Source organism: Heterocephalus glaber, unplaced genomic scaffold, assembly GCF_053883595.1.
Source record: "Heterocephalus glaber isolate CG9 unplaced genomic scaffold, H.glaber_assembly_v1.0 deba00000122, whole genome shotgun sequence".
Classification (NCBI taxonomy): Eukaryota; Metazoa; Chordata; class Mammalia; order Rodentia; family Bathyergidae; genus Heterocephalus; species Heterocephalus glaber.
This window is the reverse complement of record NW_028258138.1, coordinates 47,398,508-47,422,598: the sequence shown is the minus strand read 5'-3', so window position 1 is coordinate 47,422,598 and position 24,091 is coordinate 47,398,508. Positions and strand designations below refer to the sequence as shown.

The 24,091-nt window shown below is 39.0% G+C and overlaps 2 protein-coding genes across 13 annotated transcripts in view; one reads left to right on the top strand and one right to left on the bottom strand.

Moving 5' to 3' along the window:
* The window catches only part of St3gal6 (ST3 beta-galactoside alpha-2,3-sialyltransferase 6), a 73,564-nt gene extending 53,895 nt beyond the window's left edge, over positions 1 to 19,669 (bottom strand). For 5 of the 11 annotated variants that reach the window (XM_004857955.4, XM_004857957.4, XM_004857958.4 and 2 more), the window contains exon 1: positions 17,628 to 19,669. The gene's annotated coding sequence lies outside the window, so the exon portion shown is untranslated. Of the gene's footprint in view, positions 1 to 16,285; positions 16,498 to 16,788; positions 16,951 to 17,155; positions 17,291 to 17,565 lie in introns of those variants that run through there. The other 6 variants (XM_021238797.2, XM_013077079.3, XM_004857956.4 and 3 more) reach the window with 6 other exon arrangements.
* The window catches only part of LOC101707766 (uncharacterized), a 151,637-nt gene continuing 144,407 nt past the window's right edge, over positions 16,862 to 24,091 (top strand). For both annotated transcript variants that reach the window (XM_087214228.1, XM_087214231.1), the window contains exon 1: positions 16,862 to 17,673. In XM_087214228.1, the coding sequence (XP_087070354.1) occupies positions 16,862 to 17,673 (812 nt within the window). The remainder of the gene's footprint in view (positions 17,674 to 24,091) is intronic.

The window sequence follows — 24,091 nt, the reverse complement described above, 5'->3', positions numbered from 1 at the left end:
CGAATAGTTTCTCTGGTGTGAGAAACTGAAAGTGTAAATAAGGACTAAATGTATACTAGGTAATGTGAAATAGGAAGAAAAGGGGCAAAGGGGAAGGAAGTAGGAGGACTAGGGGAAAGGATAGAAGAGAATGTGATTAATATGAGAAAATGGAAAAATAGGAACAAAGTCTTTGTAAATAGGGAGGAATGGAGAGGTTGAAGGGAGGGCTGGGCAAGGGTGAAAAATAAGAACCAAGAGAGACTATGTAAAGGTGCAAATTTCCAATGATGAATGTCATTATATTGTAAAAAAAAAAAAAAAGAAAGAAAGAAAGAAAGAAGAACATTTTAAACACAGTAAGCAGCATTTGTAACAATTCTGAGGTGAGAATGAAAATGATAGCTTGGATAAAATGAGGCTGTTGATAGGATGGTGATAAAAATAAGAAAAGCTAATCTTTGTTGCATGCCTGTGTCATTTTTTTCTTTTTTTGTTGTTGTTAAATTCTTTTATTGGTACATTTAGGTATACAACACAATTACATTTCTCATTGGGAACTTGTGCCTTTACATAATGCATCTTGGTTCTTATTTTTTTCCCCATTCCTAGCCCTCCCTTCCCTATTTACAAAGACTTTATTTCCATTTTTTCCATTTCTCATCATTTTTCCTTTCCTTTCTTTCCTTTCCCCTGCCCCTCCCACTACCCCTCCCCCTTTGGACCTTTTCTTCCTATTTTGCATTATCGATTATTCATTCTAAACATTGGTACATTTTAGGTATACAATATAATGACATTCATCATTGGAAATTTGCACCTTTACATAGTCTCTCTTGGTTCTTATTTTTCACCCTTGCCCAGCCCCCCCTTCAACCCCTCCATTCCTCCCTATTTACAAAGATTTTGTTCCTATTTTTCCATTTTCTCATATTAATCCCATTCCTTTCTATCCTTTCCCCTAGTTACATGCCTATTTCATTTCAGGCTTCCCATGTGTGGTGACTTCATATAATCCTTAGAACAGTGCTAAGATGGCCACCAATATTCTCATTCTACAGACAGAGAGACAGGCTTAGGGAAGATGGATGATTTATCCATGGTCTCAAGATAAAGGCCCCATATAAGTCCATACAGTTTGCTGCTGGGTCTATTCGTGGCCTGAAAGCAATTACAACTTTCTAGGAACTAGGTCAATTTGGAGGTTTGCTCATGTTCAATATTCAATCTGTTAATTTTCATTTCTCTCAGAATGATATTCTGAAATATTAGGCATATTAAATAGCTTTAGTCTCATTTTCAAAGTATTGATAAATATATGGTTACTAGTTAAAAATCTAATTAGGAATTATTGCATAGAATTTTTAATACAAAAATATTCATAAATATCCAAAAGTTAATATATTAAATGGCCATGAACCCATTAACCAAAATAACCAAACCTTCTTGGTTTTTTTTTTTAAAAAACACAGTTTTGTGTTCTCTTCCCTACCCTCTTCCTCTTTTCCCATAAGACTAACACCAAAATAAGTTTGATAGTCACTCTATTTTTTATTTATACACACACATATATTCATAAACATTATATAGTATATGCAATTATTTCAAGTGATATTTTAACACTAATGTAGCAAATACATAATACTCTGAAATTTGTATTTTTCACTCAATACTTCTGGCTTTAAGGTCTATTCACACAATACATAAAGGACTAGTTCATTCATCTTAAATGCTGTAGAATAGTCTATCAAATAAATATATAAGAGAAGTATCCAATCCTTAGAGTAGACATTTATTGTTTTCAGAGCAGTGCTTATCTAAATTGTTGTTTTAAAGCCAAATCTCTTTTCCCCAATCTAGTAAAAACAGTTGGATAAGTCATGAAATCTCTAGAATAGCTAGAAATACTTTTAAGATTGAAATTTTTCTTTTAAACAGTTTTTTTAATCTAAAACATTAACTTTTGGTAATTCAACTGATAAAAATACCCAGATATTTAAAATACTATGAATCTATGAAAAGAGAAAGTAACCATTTAAAACGAGAATATAAAATTTCTAGTTTATGTGAGTGTGTAATCCTGTTGAAACAAAATATACTAAAGAGAAAGTAAATGCAGAAAATACACTCACTACAACCACTTTCTCCTCAACAAAACTGGGTAGAAGAATCAGCCTGTTGAAGTAGAAAAACACATCAAAGGCTTCTCTGGAATCTTTCATCCTGTATTCTAGCCAGAAGATAATCCAAGCAAAACATTACAGAAAAGTTACTAAATTTTTTAGAATCAAAAGATTGTGAAGCACCTACTTCATGGACAGTTAAACAAAGAAATAAAATGACAGGTCTTTGATCTTGAAGCGGTTAGACCTATAAATGGTGTAACTATAAATAATGATCTGTATATATTAATGCAATTTTTAGCTCAAAGACATTGTAACAAGGTTTATTATCAAGTATAAACTGAAGTTAGGGCTACAAATATGTGAAGACTCATCTATGGGATTCCTATACCTTTAGCATTATTTTCTATAAAAATACACCATCTCAAAAGGTAAATATTTCATAATATTTATAACTATTTACTAATGCCTGTGTTCCTCATACTACAAAATAATCCAGTCATGAAAACACATACAAAAAATTGAAGAGAAGCATTTGTCTTCTGAAAAAGAGAAGAAGAAAAGTCCGTTCTTCTAGCTGATTCCCAAAGAATTATATACCTTTCCCAAGAAGGTAAATAAAAAAGAAATATGAGCTTCCAGTAAGTGCACTGAGAATCAATGGAGTCCAATTATTTGGCCCTACTTTCACAAGTGAGTAGAAAAATGTACGAGCACATTCCATAGGCAAGGCAAGAAGGTATTATTTCTTTAAAATCCCTGGTTTAAGCCCCAGAAATCCTCCTAAGCTGAAGAAAACCCTCCCTGGCTTCAGGACAATGCCCTGCACCCAACCAAAATTCATCTTATCAGTTAGTAAGAAAATGGGCTGACAGCTGTAGCAGCTTTATATTTATCCACCCACCTGTCCATCTACCCATCCACTCCTCCATCACTGACATTTATTACTCATTTATCATATGCTATGGAATTTCAGGATGTAAGGACTGAACCGGAAGGGCACCGACATACTAAAGCTAAGTCCTTGTAATCACACATCTAAGCACACAATTAAACAAAACTTAAACTCATGTGCCCTACCCATGACTCTTAACTGTAGGTTGAAGGCTCACTATTTTATAACTTCTAAATTATATAAACTATATATGTTAAACAGAAAATAAAAACTTAAATTTCCCTCCCCAAAGATCAATATATTTCTCAAGTCTAAACACTAGAAACTAGAAGTTGAAAGATTCCTAACAAGAAAATAAGGAACAGCAAAAAAACCATAAATGAAAGCTAACATCACTTAAACTTCTGAAACTTCTGTTTTTGGTTTTTGTAAATGTTCTGAAGATTTTCCCATAATTAGGGGGGAGCAGTAATAGCTGGCTTCAGCACAGAAAAAGGAAGGAGAAGTTGGGGAGTGTACATCCACTCTGCAGTCATGGTAGGTTGAAGACATCAGAGAGTAAAGGACAGTCTGTGCCAAAAGCATTGAAAAGAAATGCCGCCCCCAGCAGAGCTCCTAGGTCCCCAAGGGAGGACACACAAGGTTCAGGAACTGTTTGGAGCCTAAGGCCAGAAATTTGGCCCAAAATGAAATAATAAATAAGTTTGTAAAGTGTTTTGAAACTAGCCTTTCGCTAAAGAAAAGTACATCCTGTGGTCTAACAAGCTCTGTGTAGTTCTGTTACTAGGAAAATCTAATTGTTGAGCTGCTCTTTGGTCTGTGGACTTTTGTATTTTTACAAATTAGAACTGAGATTTGCTATGCCTAAGTGCAGCAGACTGGAGCTTTTATTTACAACATGCCACATTACTTGAAAAAGAAGGACTTCTTTTTAAAAACAAAGTGAGTTGAAATTTTTTTCTATCAAAAATGATTCGAGACCAAACAAACTGGGGAAAACTACAGGAGGGATATGGCCCCAGTCTGGGTCTGAAAGGATAGGTTAGGAAATTTAATCTAAATGTCTAAATTCAAGGTGTTTGCAGGACCATCTTCCCTCTGAAAAGTGTAGAGGAGAATCCCTCTTCCAAGCTTTGGGTAGTTTGCTGGCCATCTCAAGCATTCTGTGGCTTTTTGATGCATCACTCCAATCTTCTGTCTCCCTGTGTGTATGTCCCCATGTAAATACCAGTCACACTGCATAAAGGCCCACCCCAATCCAGTATTACCACATTAACTCACATAATTACATCTGACATGAACCCATTTCCAAATAAGGTCATATTCTTAGGTACTGGGCATTAGGGCATTCAAACTATTCTTCTCAGGGGTCATGTAAGTGAACCTGTAACACCCTCCAAGAATGACCAGTAATTTTGTTCAGCCACATGCTCTGGACCATTCAAAATACCTGGAAAGTTAACCTATAGCAATAAAAGTCAGAATAGTAGTTACATCTGAGGAATCTCATAGTGGCTAAATGGGAACGTGTACCCTCCTTATGGGTCAGTAGGGTCCTATTTCCTCATCAGGAGGCAGTTTACCTGGGTATGTTTACTGTGAGGAAATTTATTGAGACACAGTCACATGGTTTGTGCACTGACTTATATGTCTGCCTATGCCTTTTAATCCTGATTTATTACCTTCAATGGATTAAGAAACACTTAGTAGGTATATCTGGGTGGGTCATGGAGACATAATCTTGGGTATTACATGTGGTCCCTAGCCCATTCCTCTCCAGCACTGTTCTGCTGCTCTGCTTCACAGCTACCATGAACTAAGCATCTTTGCTCTACCGTACACTTCTGGTATGATGTTCCTGCCTTAGAGCCTGGCAACCATGGAATGAATTTGTTGAAACATTGAGCCAAATTAAACCTCTCGTCTTTTAAGTTGTGGGGGTTGGGCATTGTATCCAGTGATGTGAATGCTGCCCAATACACTGACATAGTTTCATAAAAATTTTATGAAACACTAGAGAAGATAATTTTTCCAAGAAATAGGAGTCTTGACAGCCCAAGGAAAACTTTAGAGAAGGCAATATCTGCAAGGAGTTACATAGCTGGGAGTCAGCAGCTCAGCCTGGTTCAGACAGTTCACCTGAGAAGTGTTAACTCCAAGGAGGCTGCTTTGTAACTAGAAATGTCAAAGGAATTCACTTACAAGAAGAATATAAGTACCAAGGAGTCTATGTACTTGAATAGGCAAAATAGTGATTTTTACAGGCAAATACATGAGTGATAATTATAAAGTTATTTGATAAGCACAGACCCATAATAAGGGTACATTCCGCCCTACACAGTGCTGAAAATATGCTGAGCCCATCTGCTTTGTTATTTGTCTTCATAGCCTTCTTGAAGACCTCTTATCTGGATTCCATTTTCAGTTAATTATAGTTCATATAAGTTCCACTGCTTTTTTCTTTCACATTTAATTCTTCCCTACAAATTTTAAGCTGTATAGTTAAGGTGTGTTGCGTCCTATTGCTTAATTTCCAAGAAAGAGAAATCACCAAAAGACAGAGTGAGGAGCAACTGGGCAATACTAAGACCTAGTAGAAATCATATTTTGGAAGTAAAGACTAGATATAAAGTTTTCCAGATTTAAGTATAATTCATAAACTTAACATCAGACATTATATAAACTGTGAATAATGTATCAATACATCAAAACAAGGGATAGAAAAGAGAAAAGAAGCCAAAATTTAACTGCAATGCAAATAAGTACAAGCCAAATACTGATGACAATTTACATATAAATGATGAAATATGTATGTACAAAATGAAGCTGTGAATAGAAGCATTTGGCCTTCTATTGTGTAAAATTCCTTAGGCGAGTATTGAAAGTTTCAAAATCAAGAATTTGTAGTGGTCCTCTTGGAAGTTCTCTTTGGCTGCCTCCATTTGTCAAATTCACATTTCATTTGGATTCCTCTGGCTCAGCAGTTGAAAATACTTAACATTTCTGTCCTTTAAACTCTCAATGACAGCTCTATTACCAGTTAGATGTTATCTTACATTTTTACCATTTTATTATGAGGAAAGCAACTGAGGGAGATGTGTTACATGTCATATGTCAAGTCCCACTCCATTTTTAGAAGTACCAGGCAGAATCTGCCCACTATAAATTGGCTGTGTAGGCCTACCTCCTTTAAGTGCATGCCTTTAGGAAAATAAGCCATAAGCCTTAACTTTGATTGAGCTGGCTCCTACAGCCTCTCCTTCCTCCATCTCCTAACACGTGTGACTTTAAATATTATCCTGTAATGACAATAAACTTTGAGCAGTTCTCAATCCTACTCAGCACTATTTCATGCTTCAGTGCCTTTGATCATGTTGTTCCTGCTACCTGGAATGCTGTCCTTACCCTTCTTTCTCCCACCAACCTTCCTACTGGGATTCTGCTCTTAAATCAGGACTTCCTTTTCTACCTGTATGCTGCACATATATGAAAAAGAGTACAGGAAAGAAAACATATATGATCCTTTTTCAAGAATAGACTTAAATGGGCCGGGCCGGGGATTTAGCTCAGTGGTTCCGGTGCCTGCCTTGAAAGCACAAGGTCCCAAGTTCGATCCCTGGTACCAAAAAAAAGAATAGACTTAACTATAACCATCAAATTTTTAAACAATAAAACCCTTAAACCACAAGTTGTTTAAGTACATATCTGGAAAGTGTAGTTTTTATTCCTTAATCATGGTTCATTTTGAAAAATTCCTAATCTTATTCAACCAAGATTTTTCTTTCCCCACCCCCACTCAAACATGTATGCACATACACACATACACTCACACAAAGACACAGTATCACTGTGTGTCCATGGATCCCTATACAACAGCACAGTGTCCAGCGCATGATAGGTGTCCAAATATTTGTTACTATTCACTGAATAATTAAACAAATACAACAACATTGGTAGATACATGTAGTCCAAAATGAAATCATGTGGTAAGAGAAAACAGATAAGAAAAATTAGACCTATATAAGATAAATCAGAAAGCTTTCTGAAGTTAATGTTTTGCTGAGAAAGTTGTAATAAAAGTTGTAATAAAAGCTACAGTAATAGTAACAGCAGATAACTAAATAAATGTTTAATATTTGGCAGCAACTATGCTGAACTATGTATGTTAGTGTGGTGATAAAAGTTGATTGTATCAACTTGACTGGCTTAGGTGCCACCTCAGAATTTAGTAAAGCACACTTCTGAGTGAGCTAGGTGGGTCATGGAGGTATGGCCTTGGGATCTATATCTAGTCCCTCAACCCTGTCTCTCTGACGCTGTACCTTTGCTCTGCTTCACAGATGCCACGAACTGATCTTTTTTTTTTTTTTTTGGTACCGGGGATCGAACTCGGGTCCTTGTGCTTGCACAGCAGGCAGTGAAACCACTGAGCTAAATCCCTGGCCCTGAACTGATCATCTTTACTATGCCTTGGCTTTCTTTTAGAATGTTTCTGCCTTGGAGCCAGCCAACCATAGACCGAATCACTGAAAGCATAACCCATATTCATTCTTTTCTCCTTTAAGTTGAGGGTGTCGGGTATTGTGTCCCAGGTATAGGAAAGTTGATAAATACAGAAAGTTAATACTGAAAAAATAGGGTTTTTGCTGTGACTACACCTTGTCATGTGGTTCAGAAACCTTCGGAACTGGTTTGTGGAAGGAGTTGGAAAGGTTTGGAAAAGCAGGACCGAGAAATCTAAGAATGCTGTAAGTAGAGCCTTGATGGACAATTCCTGTCTGAGTCTTGCAAAAGAATGCTTATAGGAATATGGTCAGTGAAAGAGAGGCTTGGGAAGCTTCATTTAGGAATGAGGATTTCATTAGCAATTAGGCTAGAGGCCATGTGTATTACACTCTGACAGAATTATCTGTCTACATTTTGCCCATGTCCTGAGACTTGCAGGAAACTGAGATTAAAGATGGTGGCCATTGGGCCAGAGACCATGTGTGTTACATTCTGACAGAACATTTGTTGACACTGTACCCATGTCCTAAGACCTTGTAGGAGATCAAGACTTCTGATCTGACAGAAGAAATGTCAAGGCAACCCCAGAATTCAGGCTGTGACATAGATATTGCTGGCTTCTTTTAGCCAGATTCATAGTGAGAATCTGGGGCAAAAAAAAACAAAGCAGAAACATTTATAAAACTTAAATTTTGGTCTAAAAGGAACTACATGTAAAATTAGAGCTAAAGAAGGTGTGACTGCAGAAGAGATTAGCACCATGAAAAAGAAAACAAGTACTCTATATAGGGACAAGAAGAAAGATAACTTCAAGCCATCTCAGCAATCAGTAAGACCCCACTCATGGTCACAAAACTTTCATTTGAGAAGAGAGCTCCTGGGCCCTTCACTCAAGAATGGCTGCCTGGGGAATTGATTTCCTAGTGTTTATTTCACCATGCTGAGCCATCCAGGCATTCAGAGGTTGTTGTGGCCATGGTTCAAGGACGGGCTGGCTACTGCCTGTGTTGGTGACAGACCTAGGTATTATCTATGTGATGGATGCTGGTTTTACTGGTAAGCAGAATGCAAAAGTTGTAGGGTCAGAGAGGCTTCCACCCAGATTTCAAAGAAGGTCCAGGAGGCCAGAGAGAGAGCAGCATGTACAGCTGTGAGAATGAAGCCAAAGGTACAATGGAGACACTAGGAAGTCAGAAATGCCAAAAATGTGGAAAGTCTACTAAGGAAAGCTGCAGGCTGAGTGGAGTCAGCCCAAGAGATGGGATGTGTGTGCTGCAACTGGCAAGACCATAGTGTTGGGCCACTCAAGACCTTTATAATTCACATCTTACCACTACGTGCTTCTGATGCTGGCCATGGAGCTAAAGGACTGAATGTTTGATCTGCTGGGTTTCAGTCTTGCTTTAGTCTGATTCTTTCCTATCCCTCTGTTTCTCCCTTGGCAATGGAAACGTTTACTCTGTGTCATTTTACCTTGTAGTGAAAAGGTTCACAGCTGAGTTTGTCTTGAATCTCGGAAGAGACTGACTTGGACTTTGAAAAATGGTAGAACTGTTGAAACTTTGAGGAAAAATTTATTGCATTGTAGGTTGTATGCAGGATAATTGTAACATATTAGATGGAATTAACTTGCTATTGTGGTTAGAGATTGAGTATGGTTTAAAGATATATATTTGGGTGTCAAATTGACGAGGGATAGAATGTAATGGTTAAGCTTGCTTTGTGTCAACTTATTTGGTTTGGGAGCCTCCACATGATTGCTAAAGCATACTTTTGGGTGTGGTTGGGTCATGAAGGCATGCATGACCTTAGGCTCTATATTTGGTGCTCAAACATGCCTCTCCAACACTGTTCCCCTGGTCTATTTCCTGACCACCCTAAGCATCTTTGCCCTGCCATGGCGTTTCACCACAATGTTTCTATTTTGCGGCAAACCTATGGTGGACTGAAACTAACAGCCAAAACAAATCTCTCCTCCTTTAATTTGGGGGTGTCAGGTATTGTGTCCCAGAAAGGGAAAGCTTACCAATACAAAAGTTTTCTTGTTAATCATCATCATAACTGTACTGTGAACATTATTGCAAATTTGTAGATAAGGAAAGTAGGGTTCAGAGAAATTAGGTAACTTTTTAAGGGTCATGCAGTGATAGCCCATGAAGCTCAAAACTGAATAATGATTATAATCTGGCTTGGCTGGGTTGTGAAATGGAAAGAGAAAGGCCATGAATGTCAAAGTACAGCCCAAGCTAAGGCCCTATGGATCCAGGCTCAAATGGGAGAGGAAAAAGAAAGTTAACTTAGGATAGCAGAAAATTTCAATGATTGATGGAAAAAATCTTCTGGATTTCTGAGCAGATAAAAAAAATACAATAACATAAATCATGTTTGATAAATGTTATTATGAAGGTACCTGTATAGCAACATTGATGTTCACAGGCACAGAGTTTAAGTAGATTTTTATAAGCATATGTTTATTTTATTTTTAAAGCAGAAGAGCCCTATCCACCAAATTTATAAAACTAGTGTTTTTGGTTTTTGTTTACAATAAGTGAAACAGATTTGTCCTCTAAATAATTCAATGCCTACTAAAGATTTATTTTATGATCAAAAAGCATAGCTATCTCCTTACATTCTGGTTATCAAAGAATTCAACTACAGTTCAATAGCATAGCTGGGATAAAGCAGGACTAATTAAATTCCTTTGACATTTACCTAAAATACTGGCCCCAAATATCAAAAGTATTTGGATAACAGTGTTCTTTATCTCATCATTTACAACTGAAAGGTCTCATAACTATCACACTCTAACAATTACATACAATTATAAATTAAGTGATTTGCTGTTGTTGGAAAGCAGTTGAAAATCTATTCATCCTTAACTTAAATGCTTGGATAATCATTTCACTACTCTCATCTAAATCCAACTGGATAAACTATTTTCCAATTTTTAAATGTAGGCAGTCATCCACAAAAGGGAGTTGATAAATTTAAAGAAAAAAGAGCTATGATCTAATCTTTTATATATCTTTGGCTTTATACTGATCACAAAAAATGTACATATTCTTTATCTCTGCTTCCTCTGGTCTGTAATATTAAGGACTCATATATTAAAGAGTTGCACAAAATTTTAATAAAAGTGTTTGAAATTTCCTTCTCCAGTTGTGGCTGAAACATTTATGCCAGAACATATTCTAAGAAGAAACTTCTACCAAGGTCAGAAACAGGCTGATACTGGAGAGAACTAAAATCTGATGGCATAGGGGAAGGTGAGCTCATGAAATCAGATCAAAGACAAAAACACTATGTTTCTATAATTTCTTGTTCTTGCAGGACAAGAAAAAACAAATCTAAAAAGGTAGATTTTTTTCTTAGAATTAAAAAAAGTAAACAGACAGTATTGAGGATGCCCTCTGTAGACATCATTCTCTGTGAGAAACACTCATTCCAATTCTTAGCAAGGGCCTACAGCTCACCTGAACCATCTCCTCACTTTCTCTTCCTTCTGTCACAAGCTTCTATCTGATCTTCCTTGCTCAGCAGTCCTGGTAAGGCCAGCTTTTTAATCCCTCAACATTTATTTGTGTCTTATACTAGATTGTGATATCTAATATAAATCTATCTAATATAAATAAGATATCTGATATCTAATATAAATAAGAAATATCTGATAATATTTCAGATACAAAATATCTAATATAAATAAGAAATATTTGATATTTCACATATGAAATATCTGATAAATATCTGATATAAATAAGAAATACCACAAAAAGCAGTTGGAACTTAAAACAATGAAATCTTGGACTTAAAAGCATTTGAAAAGATCTGTACAAAACAATGGACATAAAGGTTCCCTTATAGAGGGAAATAATTTTGTTATTCACATTCATGGCACACTTATTTTCTCAGCAACATAGCCATATACTAGACTAGCCCCACTTATATTACCATGGATTAAGAATTATGAAACTGTACTGAAAGTTTGCCTTATGTGAAAACAAATCTGAGATTACTAACTGACATATATCAATCTCCCCCTTGTCAGCATAAGCACATTATAATTTTTCAGAAAGAAAAAAAATTTCCTAGAGTTTTAATTAATATATACAAATCCATAGGGATGAACTCTTTTTTCCAATGGGTAAAGTTTTTGTGATGACAAGCTAATAATCATAATAATTATAAAAATGCATGATGAGCATTATAATAATGTTGCAACTGAGAAAATATATTGGCACTGTAAGCCAATCAATGGACATTAGTTGAGCTGTCTCACAAATGTTTTTTCAATCTATAATAAGACATCATCATTGTCCCCTCAAACAGAAATGTATCTAGATTTTATGCTAATAAATCTGAATAAAATGAATACAAAAGCCAATAGTGAGTTAAGTATGCAAGTTAAGGAATGAGAATCCCCAAAACAATTTTCTCTCTAAAAATTGTTCCAGTCTTCCCCAGACAAGAATATATTTCTGATGATGAGACATCTTGGAATCAAAGAATAATTGATCCAATGCTAGAACTTCTGTTCATTTCTGACAAACCAGCACTACTAGTTTAACAGAAATAATAAATTTCAGGCAATTTTGTGGTACAGTACTCTTATTCTATAAAGATCATATAAAGACAGATAGAAATGAAATTCTCATGCATAGTATATGCCCATGACAAATACTACAAGAGTCCTGTACATTTCCACTGAAACTGTGCTATAATCAGAATCTGTACCTCCAATGATAGATGACCAAGAAAATTTTAAAGGGAAAAGGAGCAGGAATCAGCAAGAAGCAAGGCCTTTGGATTATTCTGAATATTGCCTCCTGCAAAAGTAATTGTCTTGCAAATTGATTCTGTGATTTGAATTGACTAGACAATTTTTGATATCTAGTTTCAGATGTTACTAGCCAACCCAAAGACTTCATGGGGATACTAGATAATTCAGTCTGAAAAGCAGTTGAGAAATCAAAGCTAGTAATACAGACTTTTATGCATGCAGGTGAAATTAAGCAGGTATATTGGCTTATTTCAGAGGATCCCGGAATACTGCCCAGGGTCCTCTCAGCCCTTGTCTTGTGTGTGGCTATGCCAGTGCACTGGCCTAGGACATGGAGGGAGAAATCAGTGCTGGCCAATGAACAAGAAAAGCCAAGTGAGGGTAAAAACTGCATGTGTGTGTGTGTGTGTGTATGTGTGTGTGAAGCCCACTGTCCACTGGGTGACGTGTCAGCCAGTCCCTAATTAAATGTCTCCAGTGGCAACCCACTTTTAACTAGGATACAATTCCAACTCCTTTCCAAGGTTTGAAGACTCTACAAAAATCTGCCTCCCTTCTATATGATTATCTCTCTTCCTGCGCCCCTTTTGAAACTCTCCTTCTTCAACTCTTTCCATACACTTACCTTCTATTCCTTCAACACCCCGAATTCATTCATGCCTTAGGACTTTTGCAATTATATTCACTCTACCTGGAATGCTCTTTCTTCTGCTTTTCACTTGACTGGCTCTTTTCCATCAATCACACTTCAGCACAAGTGTCATCTCTTCAAAGAAGCTGACTGTCCTAGCTTCATCTGTCCTCTAACACACTTTCACATTGCATTGCCTTTGCAAAACTCATTCTACCAGAAATCTGCTTCATTTACTTCTAACTCATTAATTGACTGATTCCCATCAAAACATAAGCTATAAGAGCAAGAGCTTTGTCTGTCTGATTCAACACTCCACACACTCCTCCATGACCCCCAGAACATCTCCTGTTATATGATGGATACTCAGTAAATACTTGTTGGCCATAAATTTATCCCACCTTAAAGATGACCATGTAGCAAGTCACCCAAATCCACCCTGAAACCAATCTCTGCTCCAATGTTGCCCCAAGTTCCAGCAGAGTGACCCATAGTGTACCAATTCCAGGCCTGCTTCTACAGCCTGTGGAAGGAGAGTAACCCTGTAACTTTTGCACAGTCTCCAGCTTTCTTGAATCTTATCTAGAGGCCTATTCTCATTATCTAAAGATCTTTCCATTCCCAATCAGATGAAAAGTGTTTAAAAAATTCTTCAAAGCCCAGTATTTGATGCTACAGAAAAACAATGATACCATTTGGCATACTTTACCCCAGGATGGGATACCAGAGGGAAAAAGAGAGAACAGGGGAGAAGAGAACATTTTTACTCAATTCTTCAGTATTTATGGTAACAAAAATTTCCTAAGGGCTGGTTGATTTCCTTGCCCTCTTTCTCAACAGTCCAGGAAGAGGAAAGCGTCTGTTGGGCCGAGGATTTAGCTCAGTGGTTCCGGCACCTGCCTTGCAAACGCATGGTCCCGAGTTCGATCCCCAGTACCAAAAAAAAAAAGAAAGTTCCTGCTGTTAGACCAAAAAGTTGTGGCAGTAAAAGATAAGCTAACCATTCCTATTTAGATGACCAAAAGCTCTCTAAGAAGAGAAATACAGACATGGGGGATAAAGCAGATCCTACTACTCTTTATTCTCTTTTAAAAATCCCTATAACCTCAATCCCTCAACCATTCTTAGTCTGACCATAGGGAAGGCAAGTTCCTGATCAAGTATGAGATACTATGGCTACATTTCTGTTAAGGGATCACTGTCAGGGGAGAAAGCTCCTGTTACCCCTAAATGGCAAGGGAACTGTGTTTCTAACAACCTACTATGGAACCATAAATACAGTATGCTACTGAAACAATATAATCCCCAAGGCATACATTCTAGGGCATCCACAAAGCTCATTCCAAATCAAATATATTTTTAACCCATAAGGATTAACTTGAAACTATGATGTATTATCCACTGCAGTTGGAACAGACAAGAGAAAGAGGTTTATCTCAATTGTGAGATGGGAATATAGCCCTGAAAAGACTTCTGCCATGCAAGATACAGCTGGCTCTTAAAGGGTGAGTAGGAGTGTCAGTGAAAATATATTCAGGAAGAAAGGTATTTTGAAATGCAAACCCCTAGAGATAGCATAATCTCCTGGATTGGCCAAACACAGCATATCTAAGTAGCACATCAAAAATATACAGAAGATAGAAGCTAATTAGTGACAGTCTGAAGCTGCAAAAAGGAAAGGGAGGCAAAGTATGCAAATCACCTGTTTAAGAAGCTCAGCTTGAGAAGTAATTAGGAAGGTATATTCAAATCAAGGCATTTATAAATTGAGTGTGTGTGTGTGTGTGTGTGTGTGTGTGTGTGTAAGGCAAAAAAGAAACAGATGCACAAGGACTGGAAAATTTTAAAAAGAATATATGTTATGAAAGTGTCCTGTAAAAGCATAAGACAGGAGACAGACGTTTATGTTATCCATTTTAAGTGGCTTAACTTAGGACACAGTTTCTTAGCTAGGAAATGGGGCTAAAAGTTCTTGTCTCTGAAAGTTGTTGAAAGATTAAAGAAAGAAATGACTTATGACAACACATATGGGATCATAATGGGTACCATATATACATTCCATGCTTTTTTCACCTCAGTAAACATCTACCAGTGCATGTTAAAACAGATGCTGGTCCTCAACCCTAGCTGAAATCATAGCTCCCATTGATACCACTTGGCAGTGTGCATAGTTATCAGGGGAATGTAGGAAGCGTGGCATTATTCATTTCTGTTCTATAATGTAGAACAACAGAAGAAAATGGCTGTGAAATTCAGACCTCTGTCACTGAGTTCTAGAATCAGAAACTAGAGAATTACAATTTCATGAGAGATTGATTTTTATTTATTTTCCATTTTTACAGTACTGGGAATTGAAATCAGGGTCTTGCACATGCTAGGGAAGGGCTCTACCATAGGGATACATTCCAGTTCTTTTTATTTATTTACTTATTTATTTTTATTTTGAGACAAAGTCTCGCTAAACTGCCAAGCTTGCCTTGAAACTTGTGATTCTCCTGTCTAAGCTCCAGAGTACCTGGGATTCCAGATGTGCTCCAATGCCTCGGGCTAGACTGATGTCTCTTAGTGGCACTTTTCTGACAATACTGTCTATTCTTTTGAGCCTCAAAATTTTCTTCTTACTGATTTGGGACAGAAGAACAAATTAAGTGTTTCCAATAAATCTACTGAAATGTCAAAAGTGCATTCCCATTTAACTGGACCACTACATCAAGACATGGAATGGGTCCCACATTCTGAGACTATGTAAAACTTTTCAAGGAAATCTCTATCAGACAGTGAATGACCACCCTCCCCATTCCACATTATAAGGGGAGGTCAGGGAAATACAAACACTTCCTAGTTTTAAAACCAATATAGCCATTATGCAAAGTGCTTTAAAGGCAGTCAGCCTTATTAAAGACAAACTAATAATCTATGGGTGTCTTTTCACCAGATCTTGATTTGAAAAGCAGTCCTTAATAAATGGAAAAGGAAACAACACAAGCCAATTTACAAATGTTAAATCAGCGTTCTTTCCAAGTGAAGAAAATCTGGCACCTTGATTAGGCCTTTCCAAATACTGTATTTAACATCTCCATGTAAACAAAAAGATAGTTCTACGATCTGCAGCAGAGAGAGGAAATTTGGAGAGTGAAAAGTAAAATATTCTGGCTAGGAGACATAGAGGCGGCCATAGGAGATCTGACCAAGAATTGTGGGGCCTGGACATGGGGTACCAGAAACAAAGAGGAGAAAGAGCTTCCAGCTGATCTGAAGTTCCCATCTATCTACTTATAGTACTGAGCTAATCCTCTTAAAGCAAACATGACGTGTTAATTTAAGACTATGTGGCTCTGAGAGGTTATCATTCGCTATGGCTTCCCCAGACCCACCTCTCTCACAATTTTTAAACCTTGCCTGTGAACGGCAACACCCGCGGCTTGTCCAATTCCCACTTCCTCCTCCTTCTCCTGTTTCCACTGAAGATCCTAAAAAAAGTGGTTTGGGTTCGTTTTAGGTTTCTGGAAATCGCTTTTTATAGATTTTCCTTTATGACAAAATGACAGCACACAGGAAAACGGCTGATACTCGCCAGGAACTCCTAAGCCAAAAATCACAAAATGACAAGTTTCTTCTCGACATTATCTTGAAAATTAACGGTAGTTCAAACATAGCAATTCTCTTACAGCCACCCTTCGACCCCAACAGCCTCAGTGCCTTCTTTGTTAGGTTTAATTGTACTGTGGTGGGAAGATGGGTTTCTTAAAAAACTTTAATGGGAAAAACTGAGAACCTTCCAGACCTCACTCATCCCTCCACGACTACAAACCCTTACACAAGAAAACAATAGCGAACCATGACCACCACCACCCCTCCCCGCCTCTGAGCACACAACCTGGAGAGGGTCCTGTCCTAAAGGGGTGCCCTCCCCTCTGGTCCTCTCGGGCAGCTCCAGGACTCTGGCAGGGATGGGGAAGTCTCCTGGGCCTCGCCCCCGAGCACCCCACGGGCTCGGGGGTTCCTGCGCCCCGCGGCTTCAAGACGTCTGTGTTTGCAGTGAGCCCCAGGACTGGCAGGGCGTGTGCATCCGGGCTCGTGGCCCCTACTCCCAATGCTCAGCCTCGGAGGCGCAAAAGCTCGAAGGTCTGGTCAGTGCGGACCCCAGGCCTACAGGGCCTAGGTCGGGAACCCAGTCTCCCTGCATCCCCAGCCTCCCTCTCTGCAGCCACGCAAGCCCTCGGCGAAGCCGTCCGGAGAGTTACCGCGGAGGCCCAGGCGAGAAGACTAAAGAGGCTGCGGGACTCCGTGGCCGGGGCGGCTGCTCTCCGCCCGCCCGCGCCGCTCGCTCCAGCTGCTGCCTTTCCCGCGGCACGTCGCAACGGGTCCCCGGGCCCGCGTGCGGTTGGCGGAAGCCGGAGGAAGATGGCCCGGGCGCGAGTCCTCCCCGGAGACCTGCTGGGGGCCGCTGCAGTCTGAGGAGCCCGCGCCCCCGCGCCGCGCGCCGCGCCCGCTCCCGGATCCGCCGGGACTGCTCACGGCACCTTCCGGGCGGCAGGAGGCTCCTCCTGCTCCGCGGCCGCCCGAGTTCGCCCAGAAAGGTGCAGTGCAGAGCGAGGCTGCGGGGAGCACCATGCCCCAGGGCGGCGAGGCAGGAGTGCGGCCGAGCCCCTACCTTTCTCGCGGGGCGGACACCAGACCCACGCCCTAGCCGAGTGTCCCGGACAGGAAAATTACCGCGAAGGGAGGGCCGAGGAAAGACGGCGGGTGACTTCAGGACAAGGTAGGAGGATCGATTTCCACAGCCAAGAAGGCACTCCCATCTCGCCTGGTTTGTTTGGAAGACTGTAGGAGCGAAAGCGAGGGGCGGCCGGGGCCTCTCTTCCCCGCTTCGGAGACCGGCTCACGAGCGGTGGCACTCGGGACCGTCTGCCACTCGCGGAGTCTAAATTTGGTCCTAGGGGAGGGGCGTTCCGACAGCTACCGACTTTCCAGGCTGTGCTCTTCAAGGACGAGTCCGTTAGTGCTTTTTCCTTTGAAGCAGCTGTTAAGTTTGGATGAAGAGACACGCTTTTTTCTTCTTTCTTGTTTTCTTTTTTCTTGCTGAAGAAGCTTTCTCTAGGGAAAAGTCTACTATATTAATAATTTCCTCATACTTTGATGGCTCTGAATGCTTTTTAAATTTAAGTGTTTTTCAAATAACTCATTGCCTAGCAAACATTCAATTCATAGCTCTAAGCCTTTGGGCACTGAGCACATAATCCTGTGCCATCAAATGACTCCACCAGAGGAGACCTCCTGACTTTGGACGTGGGACAAATTCAAAGCTGACAAAGTAGCATACACTGCAACAAAGTACTTCATCTGTGATCAACCTTCTCGCATTTATCTTAATTATAACAACAGCTCTAGGAGTCAGGACTTGTTAGGATCCTGATTTTACTAATCAAAGCACTGAACGGGCTTAAATTATTCATATTTTTTGTCTTTTCTACAAATTGCCTTTGACATGATCCACACAGATTTTGTAATTTTAAACATAGCTCTTGGGACATCAGGTTAGTCAATAACGTTTAAGGAATTTGACCATCTGGGTAATTTTTCTTGAGATTCTCTTGCTCTCTTAGTTTTCACTGGGTTCCTAATTGTCCTTTCCTTGTTTATGTCTTCAAAATTAAATATATTTTTCCTCTCATCTCTTCTGGCTCCTAGACTTTTTGACTCTGCAAAGAAATGTGCTGAAGGGAAGTGGCCATGTAGGTGATGATAGTGCTTCTTTGCATTCTGGAGGACAGTAGGGACAGTGTTTCACCTAAATTAGTGGGACTATAACCCGTCCTGCTGTGTGACCTTAGGCAAGGGGCTCCCCCTCCTGGGCGCTTCCATTTTATCCACTATGAAGTGAGACAGTACAGCCTATTTTAGAGGTTATTAGGAGAATTAAAACAGTGATAAAATACTAGGCACATTGCCTGTCACAAAACTATATCAACTCAAAAAGTAAAATGTAGATTTATTTTACAAAGAATATGAAGTAACAGTCATTGCCCAGAATGAGTCAGCTGCCCTCTGACCAAGTCCGCTGGCCAGAATAATCTTGTAGAAATGAAAAAATTGTAATTCAAATGCAAGTGCCAGATATCAGAATCAACATTCTTTCCAGAGTGTTGCCATTGTGCCACTTTCTGTGGCAGGGGCTTTTGATCTGTCTAACATTAATTTTTTTAAACTGAGGGTACATTATTATATAGACGCATAGTTGCTACTATCAAAAGATGTTAAATTCCCAGGGGAACCTGACAAAGGATTAAGCAGGGTAATGGAATTATAGATTGTTGACCCTCTGTGTGTTCATGTTTTTGGTAGTTGTTTTGGGAAAAAATATTTTCATAATGTAAATATATAATTATATATAATCACATACATTTGTATGTGCATAAATATATAATATATATCTCAGTCCTTTTGTAGACTTGTTCTAATAATGTAAGAAGGATGAGTCATGTAGGTGAAGGGGACACTTTGCTAATGGAAAGTCCTCTGAGGTCATAGTATTGAGGCAGTGTACATATAATGCTGGCCCTGATGGCTATGCTTGTTTTTGATAACAATTTGAAATAAAATGAAATTATTTCATGAGATGTGGCCTATGAATACATGAATACAGGTAAAAGCCAGGTTTCCTACACACTCAATAGTGCTGTTAAGGGCCGGGGATTTAGCTCAGTAGTTTCACTGCCTGCCTGCTGCCCAAGTGCAAGGACACAAGTTTGATCCCTGGTACCAAAAAAAAAAAAAAAAAAATAGTGCTGTTAAGTATTTGTAGACTCAAATTCTAAGGAAGGCCCAGAATGTAGTATTTCTGCCTCATCCCACATGTAGGACTTGCCTTCCAAATTCTCATGTTTTTCCCAAGTACAGCCTTTCCTGGCAGGCTGATGTTAAGAATGTCTATCCTTGGAGGAGAGACCTGCTCCTGAGTGTCCTCTCAGCAGAGAAATGATAGCAGATTAGTTGGTGAACCCCAGAACAGAAGATAGCTGCTGTGTGAAGTGACAGGAATCTACTGTACTTTCTTATACCCTACCCTTAAGAGTTAATAATTCTTTAAGTTTTATTTTGTGTTTTTAACATTGCTTAAGGTTGAGGTTGGTCAGTTTTTATTATAATTATTTGTTGGGAGCAATGCTACATAATTCTAGGGAAAAATCATTTGAGTAGGCCTAGTTCTCCTGCCTACAGGCCAGCTATAACACTCCAAGACATAATTCCATTTTGGCCTCAGGTCACAAGGGAGATCTCAATGATCCCATGATGCTGTAATCCTCCAGGACAAGACCACACCTGTGGGAGATGCCCTAGGAGGAACCAAATCTTCATCTGCATAGTTCCTCATTGTTCTTAGATTTCCGCCGCCCCCACCTAGTCTTTTGTTACACCTTGTTCATCCCAGTGTGATACTGAAATCTACATATTCATTTGTTACTTTTGTTTCTTCCAGTGTACTAAATAAAAGGTGCTGCAAGCTAGGGCTTCTAGTCTTTGCCGCCTAGAGCCGCACTGATCAGACCCAAAGCTCAGCTTCTTCTCAGTCTCATTTGTCTACCTTTCCTGTCATTCGCCATGTGCTGCCGTGGCTCTCAGGAGACTAGGACTTACTGCAGAGATTCTGGTAACATCCCCTTCCCCTGTTCCCTACAATTATTAGTACATATCACTTGTACAAATTAATAGATTTTCACTGAAATTTCCATACATGCATATATCATGCTTTGATCATATCCTCTTCTGCCTTCTCTTGTCTTCCCTTCTTTCCTCCTTCCCCTCTCTCTTTCACCTTTTCTAAGTCCCTCTTCTACCTTCAGGTCATCTTTTTTTTTTAACTGAACTTCTGAACTTGACCAAGTTAATCCTGTTTATATACAACCCTTTCTCTGAATCATGATGAAGATTCTGTCTGCTAAGTCTTCTAGCTGTCTTGCATTTTTAGCTCCTGTAAGCAATTGTTTAATGAACACATTCACCTCAAAAAGAATAAATTACCCTGCCTAACAGATCAAAATCCTAATTTAGGGCTATGACCCTGCCTAACTCTATAAAAACTATTCATGAAAATCAATTGTGTTCTTTCAACCAGCACCATATGTCTCCAGTATCTCCACTTCAGAGCAAGGTCTCAACTATATTTTACATATATAAATATCCATTGAGAGGTTTTTCCCAGGATTGCACTTTACAAAATGAAAAAAATTAAATCTACAAAGAAGCTTATTTTTCACTTCACAAATGATAGTCCTTATATTCTACCACTCCTATCAGGGGTTCAGAGATAAGTCCCAGGGTCTATATTTACTCTTTTCCCACAGCCTAGAGGATAATCTAGGGTCAAGGGATAAGGACAGTCCAAACATATATGCATGGGGAACATTTATATGGTGGAATCCATACCAGCAATTAAGTGACACAACTTTATTTTTTGAATGGTTAATATCCAGGATATATAAAGAATTCCTGTGAATCTATAAAAGAAGTAACCCATTTTAAAATAAGACAGGCCATGTTATGGTTTAGATCAAGAGTGATCCCCAAGACTATCATGTACACGAGGTAGGGCTTTTGGAAGGTGATTGAATATGGGGGAGGTATAGCTGCCTTGATATTAGGTTAAGGGTCTGGTTGGATGGCTATGTAAAGACTGAAACTTCTAAAATATAAGCCAAAATAAACCTTTCTTCCTTTAAGTTATAGGTGTTGGGTATTCTGTCCTAGGTACTAGGAGAAAAGTGCCTAAGATAGGCCATAAACAAACAATTTATAGAACTAATACAAATAGTTCATAGGCATGGGCAAAAATCTCACTGTCCTTTCATAATAAGCCTAATAAGATTGACAAAACATAAAAAGGTTAATGAGATTCACTTCTCTCAAAAGGTGTTGGAAAACTATTCATGAAAGTGTAAAGTGGTACTTCCTTCTTATAGGGCAATTTGGTGATTGCTGTCAAATTTACAAGATTGTTTGGGGTTTGAATTTCAAGCTCATAATTAAAGTTCTTTAACTTTCCTCCTCAGAGGACATTTTGGCCTCAAGCCAACAGCAACCTAGAAGAGAGGAGGAGGAGGAGGAGGAGGAGGAGGGAAAAGAATGCAGGATCTTTTATGTGGCTCCTAGTGACCTTGGTCAACACAGGAAGGAATCCTAGTTGCTGAGCAGCTCCCTGTACAGACTGAGACAAGGTTGGACTCTTTTTAGAGTCTTGTGGGGCCAGTCTCCAAAATGACTACATCATGGAGCAGCTTTCTCAGAGCTCTTATTCACTGATAGCAAAGGTGAGAGAGGTCTGGAGTGTTGTTTCTGTTTATGGCCTGTTCCTGGCTCCCAGGAGAGGAGGGAGTTATCTACCCTTCCCATGTGTCTGTGGAGTCTCTCTTCTCATTTGTATTCCAGTCCCATGACTGGTCATCTGTCAAATTAATACAGGTACCCTTATAATGCTGGGTATTTACATAGTCTGTCAATTATGCTAAACAGTTTTAGCTTGCACTTTTGTCTCTCATGTCATTAATAGTCAGATTTACCCCATTTCACTCATGAGTATTTGTAAAAACATTTCTGAATGTTTGATTTTTCACAAAAAGCACCTATTGACTTTTAACTAAAATGAAGATAGGTTTTTCAAATCATTTTTTATATTAGGAAATCTGTCATGTCAGTGCTTAGTAACGTGTCAAATTGAGCTTTCTTTATTGAGAAAGGAGAGTCGGTTGTTTATCTGGGAATAAACAGTGATAAAAACTAGCGTCATGAAGAGGTGTCTGCACCATTTTCATCAGAACCTTGTCAGTGACAGTGTTTTGGATATCTATTAGACTCAACCTCAAAATTAAAGAAATTCATCTACTGCAAAACTTGCAGGAATTCTCACATTACCACAAGGATGTTTATGAAGGCTGCTTGTGAGACTGAGCCACACCAATGGAATGTAAAGTTGGTGCTGGGGATTCCATCAGAACCACTACCTGTGCATACTCAGACCTCTCCAGCTTTCTGCCCTTACTGAAGATAAGCAGAGGATATAGGAAAAAGAAATAAGGGAATATCTTTGGAAAGATGTCAGGAGCTGATCAGACCCCTGACTACCTGTATGGAGGATGACAGAAAATGAAAGAAAGAGACAGAGACAATATTCAATAGGCAATGGGGGCCCAGAGGAATCTGCCTCTAGTGGATAGGCTCAATGAACTCCACAGTAGACCTCCTTTTATTATTCAGCAAGAACCATGGAGGGTGGTAGTGTACTTTTCCAGGAAGACTGCAGTAAGATTAGGGTAATAAAATAAGGAGCAAGTTCGGCATCTCAAGGGGCCCCCCCATACCTGGATGACTGCATTTTATATTACCCTCAGCAGATGCTATCTTGCCTCAGGAGATCTGTAATTACAGCTTTCCCACAGTCAGGAAGTCTGTAACCTTTTGTATACTGTTCCTCCTGCAAGTCAACACTGAGCCTCAGACTGCCAGGCCTGGGGCCTGGCCCCTGGCCCCCACCAATCTATGCATATCATGGCTAGTCCCCAAGGGAAAGATGCAAATGTGAATTCACATTTATATCCCTGCCAGAGGCTATACCTATTATTTTATGAAGATTATATTGTTTATTACATGCAGCAACCATATGTACTAATTACCATTATCCCCATTTTCCAGATGAGAAATTGAAAACTCAGAGAAATTTCATAATTTGCCTAAAAGTCTAGAGCTAATTTGTATCAAAACTAGGAGAGATTAAGTGCTAAACCCCTCTTTTTATACCCATGACACAGTACCTTTGTCTTCAGGAAATGATTCACATGAGAAAAATCAATGTCTATTATTCTGGAGTATGACATTTCAGAAAAACATTTACATACACAGTAAATTGAATGAGACTCATATAAATTCCTATTTAGTCTTTTATGAATGGGATTCAAGCTGCCAACTGAAGTGGAATTATAGTTATTTCCAGTTTCCATTGTTAGGACTCTGGTTCCTTAAAACCAAAATGTTTTCCCCAGGTATATATAGAATATTGGTACTGAAACCTTTCTTCAGGACACCAGTTATCATTCCTCCTGGCAGAGCCAATGCTCTTTCACACCTGAACTCACTTTTGGAGATAGATCCCATTTTAAGGTTAAGTGTAATGACATTAACAGTAACTT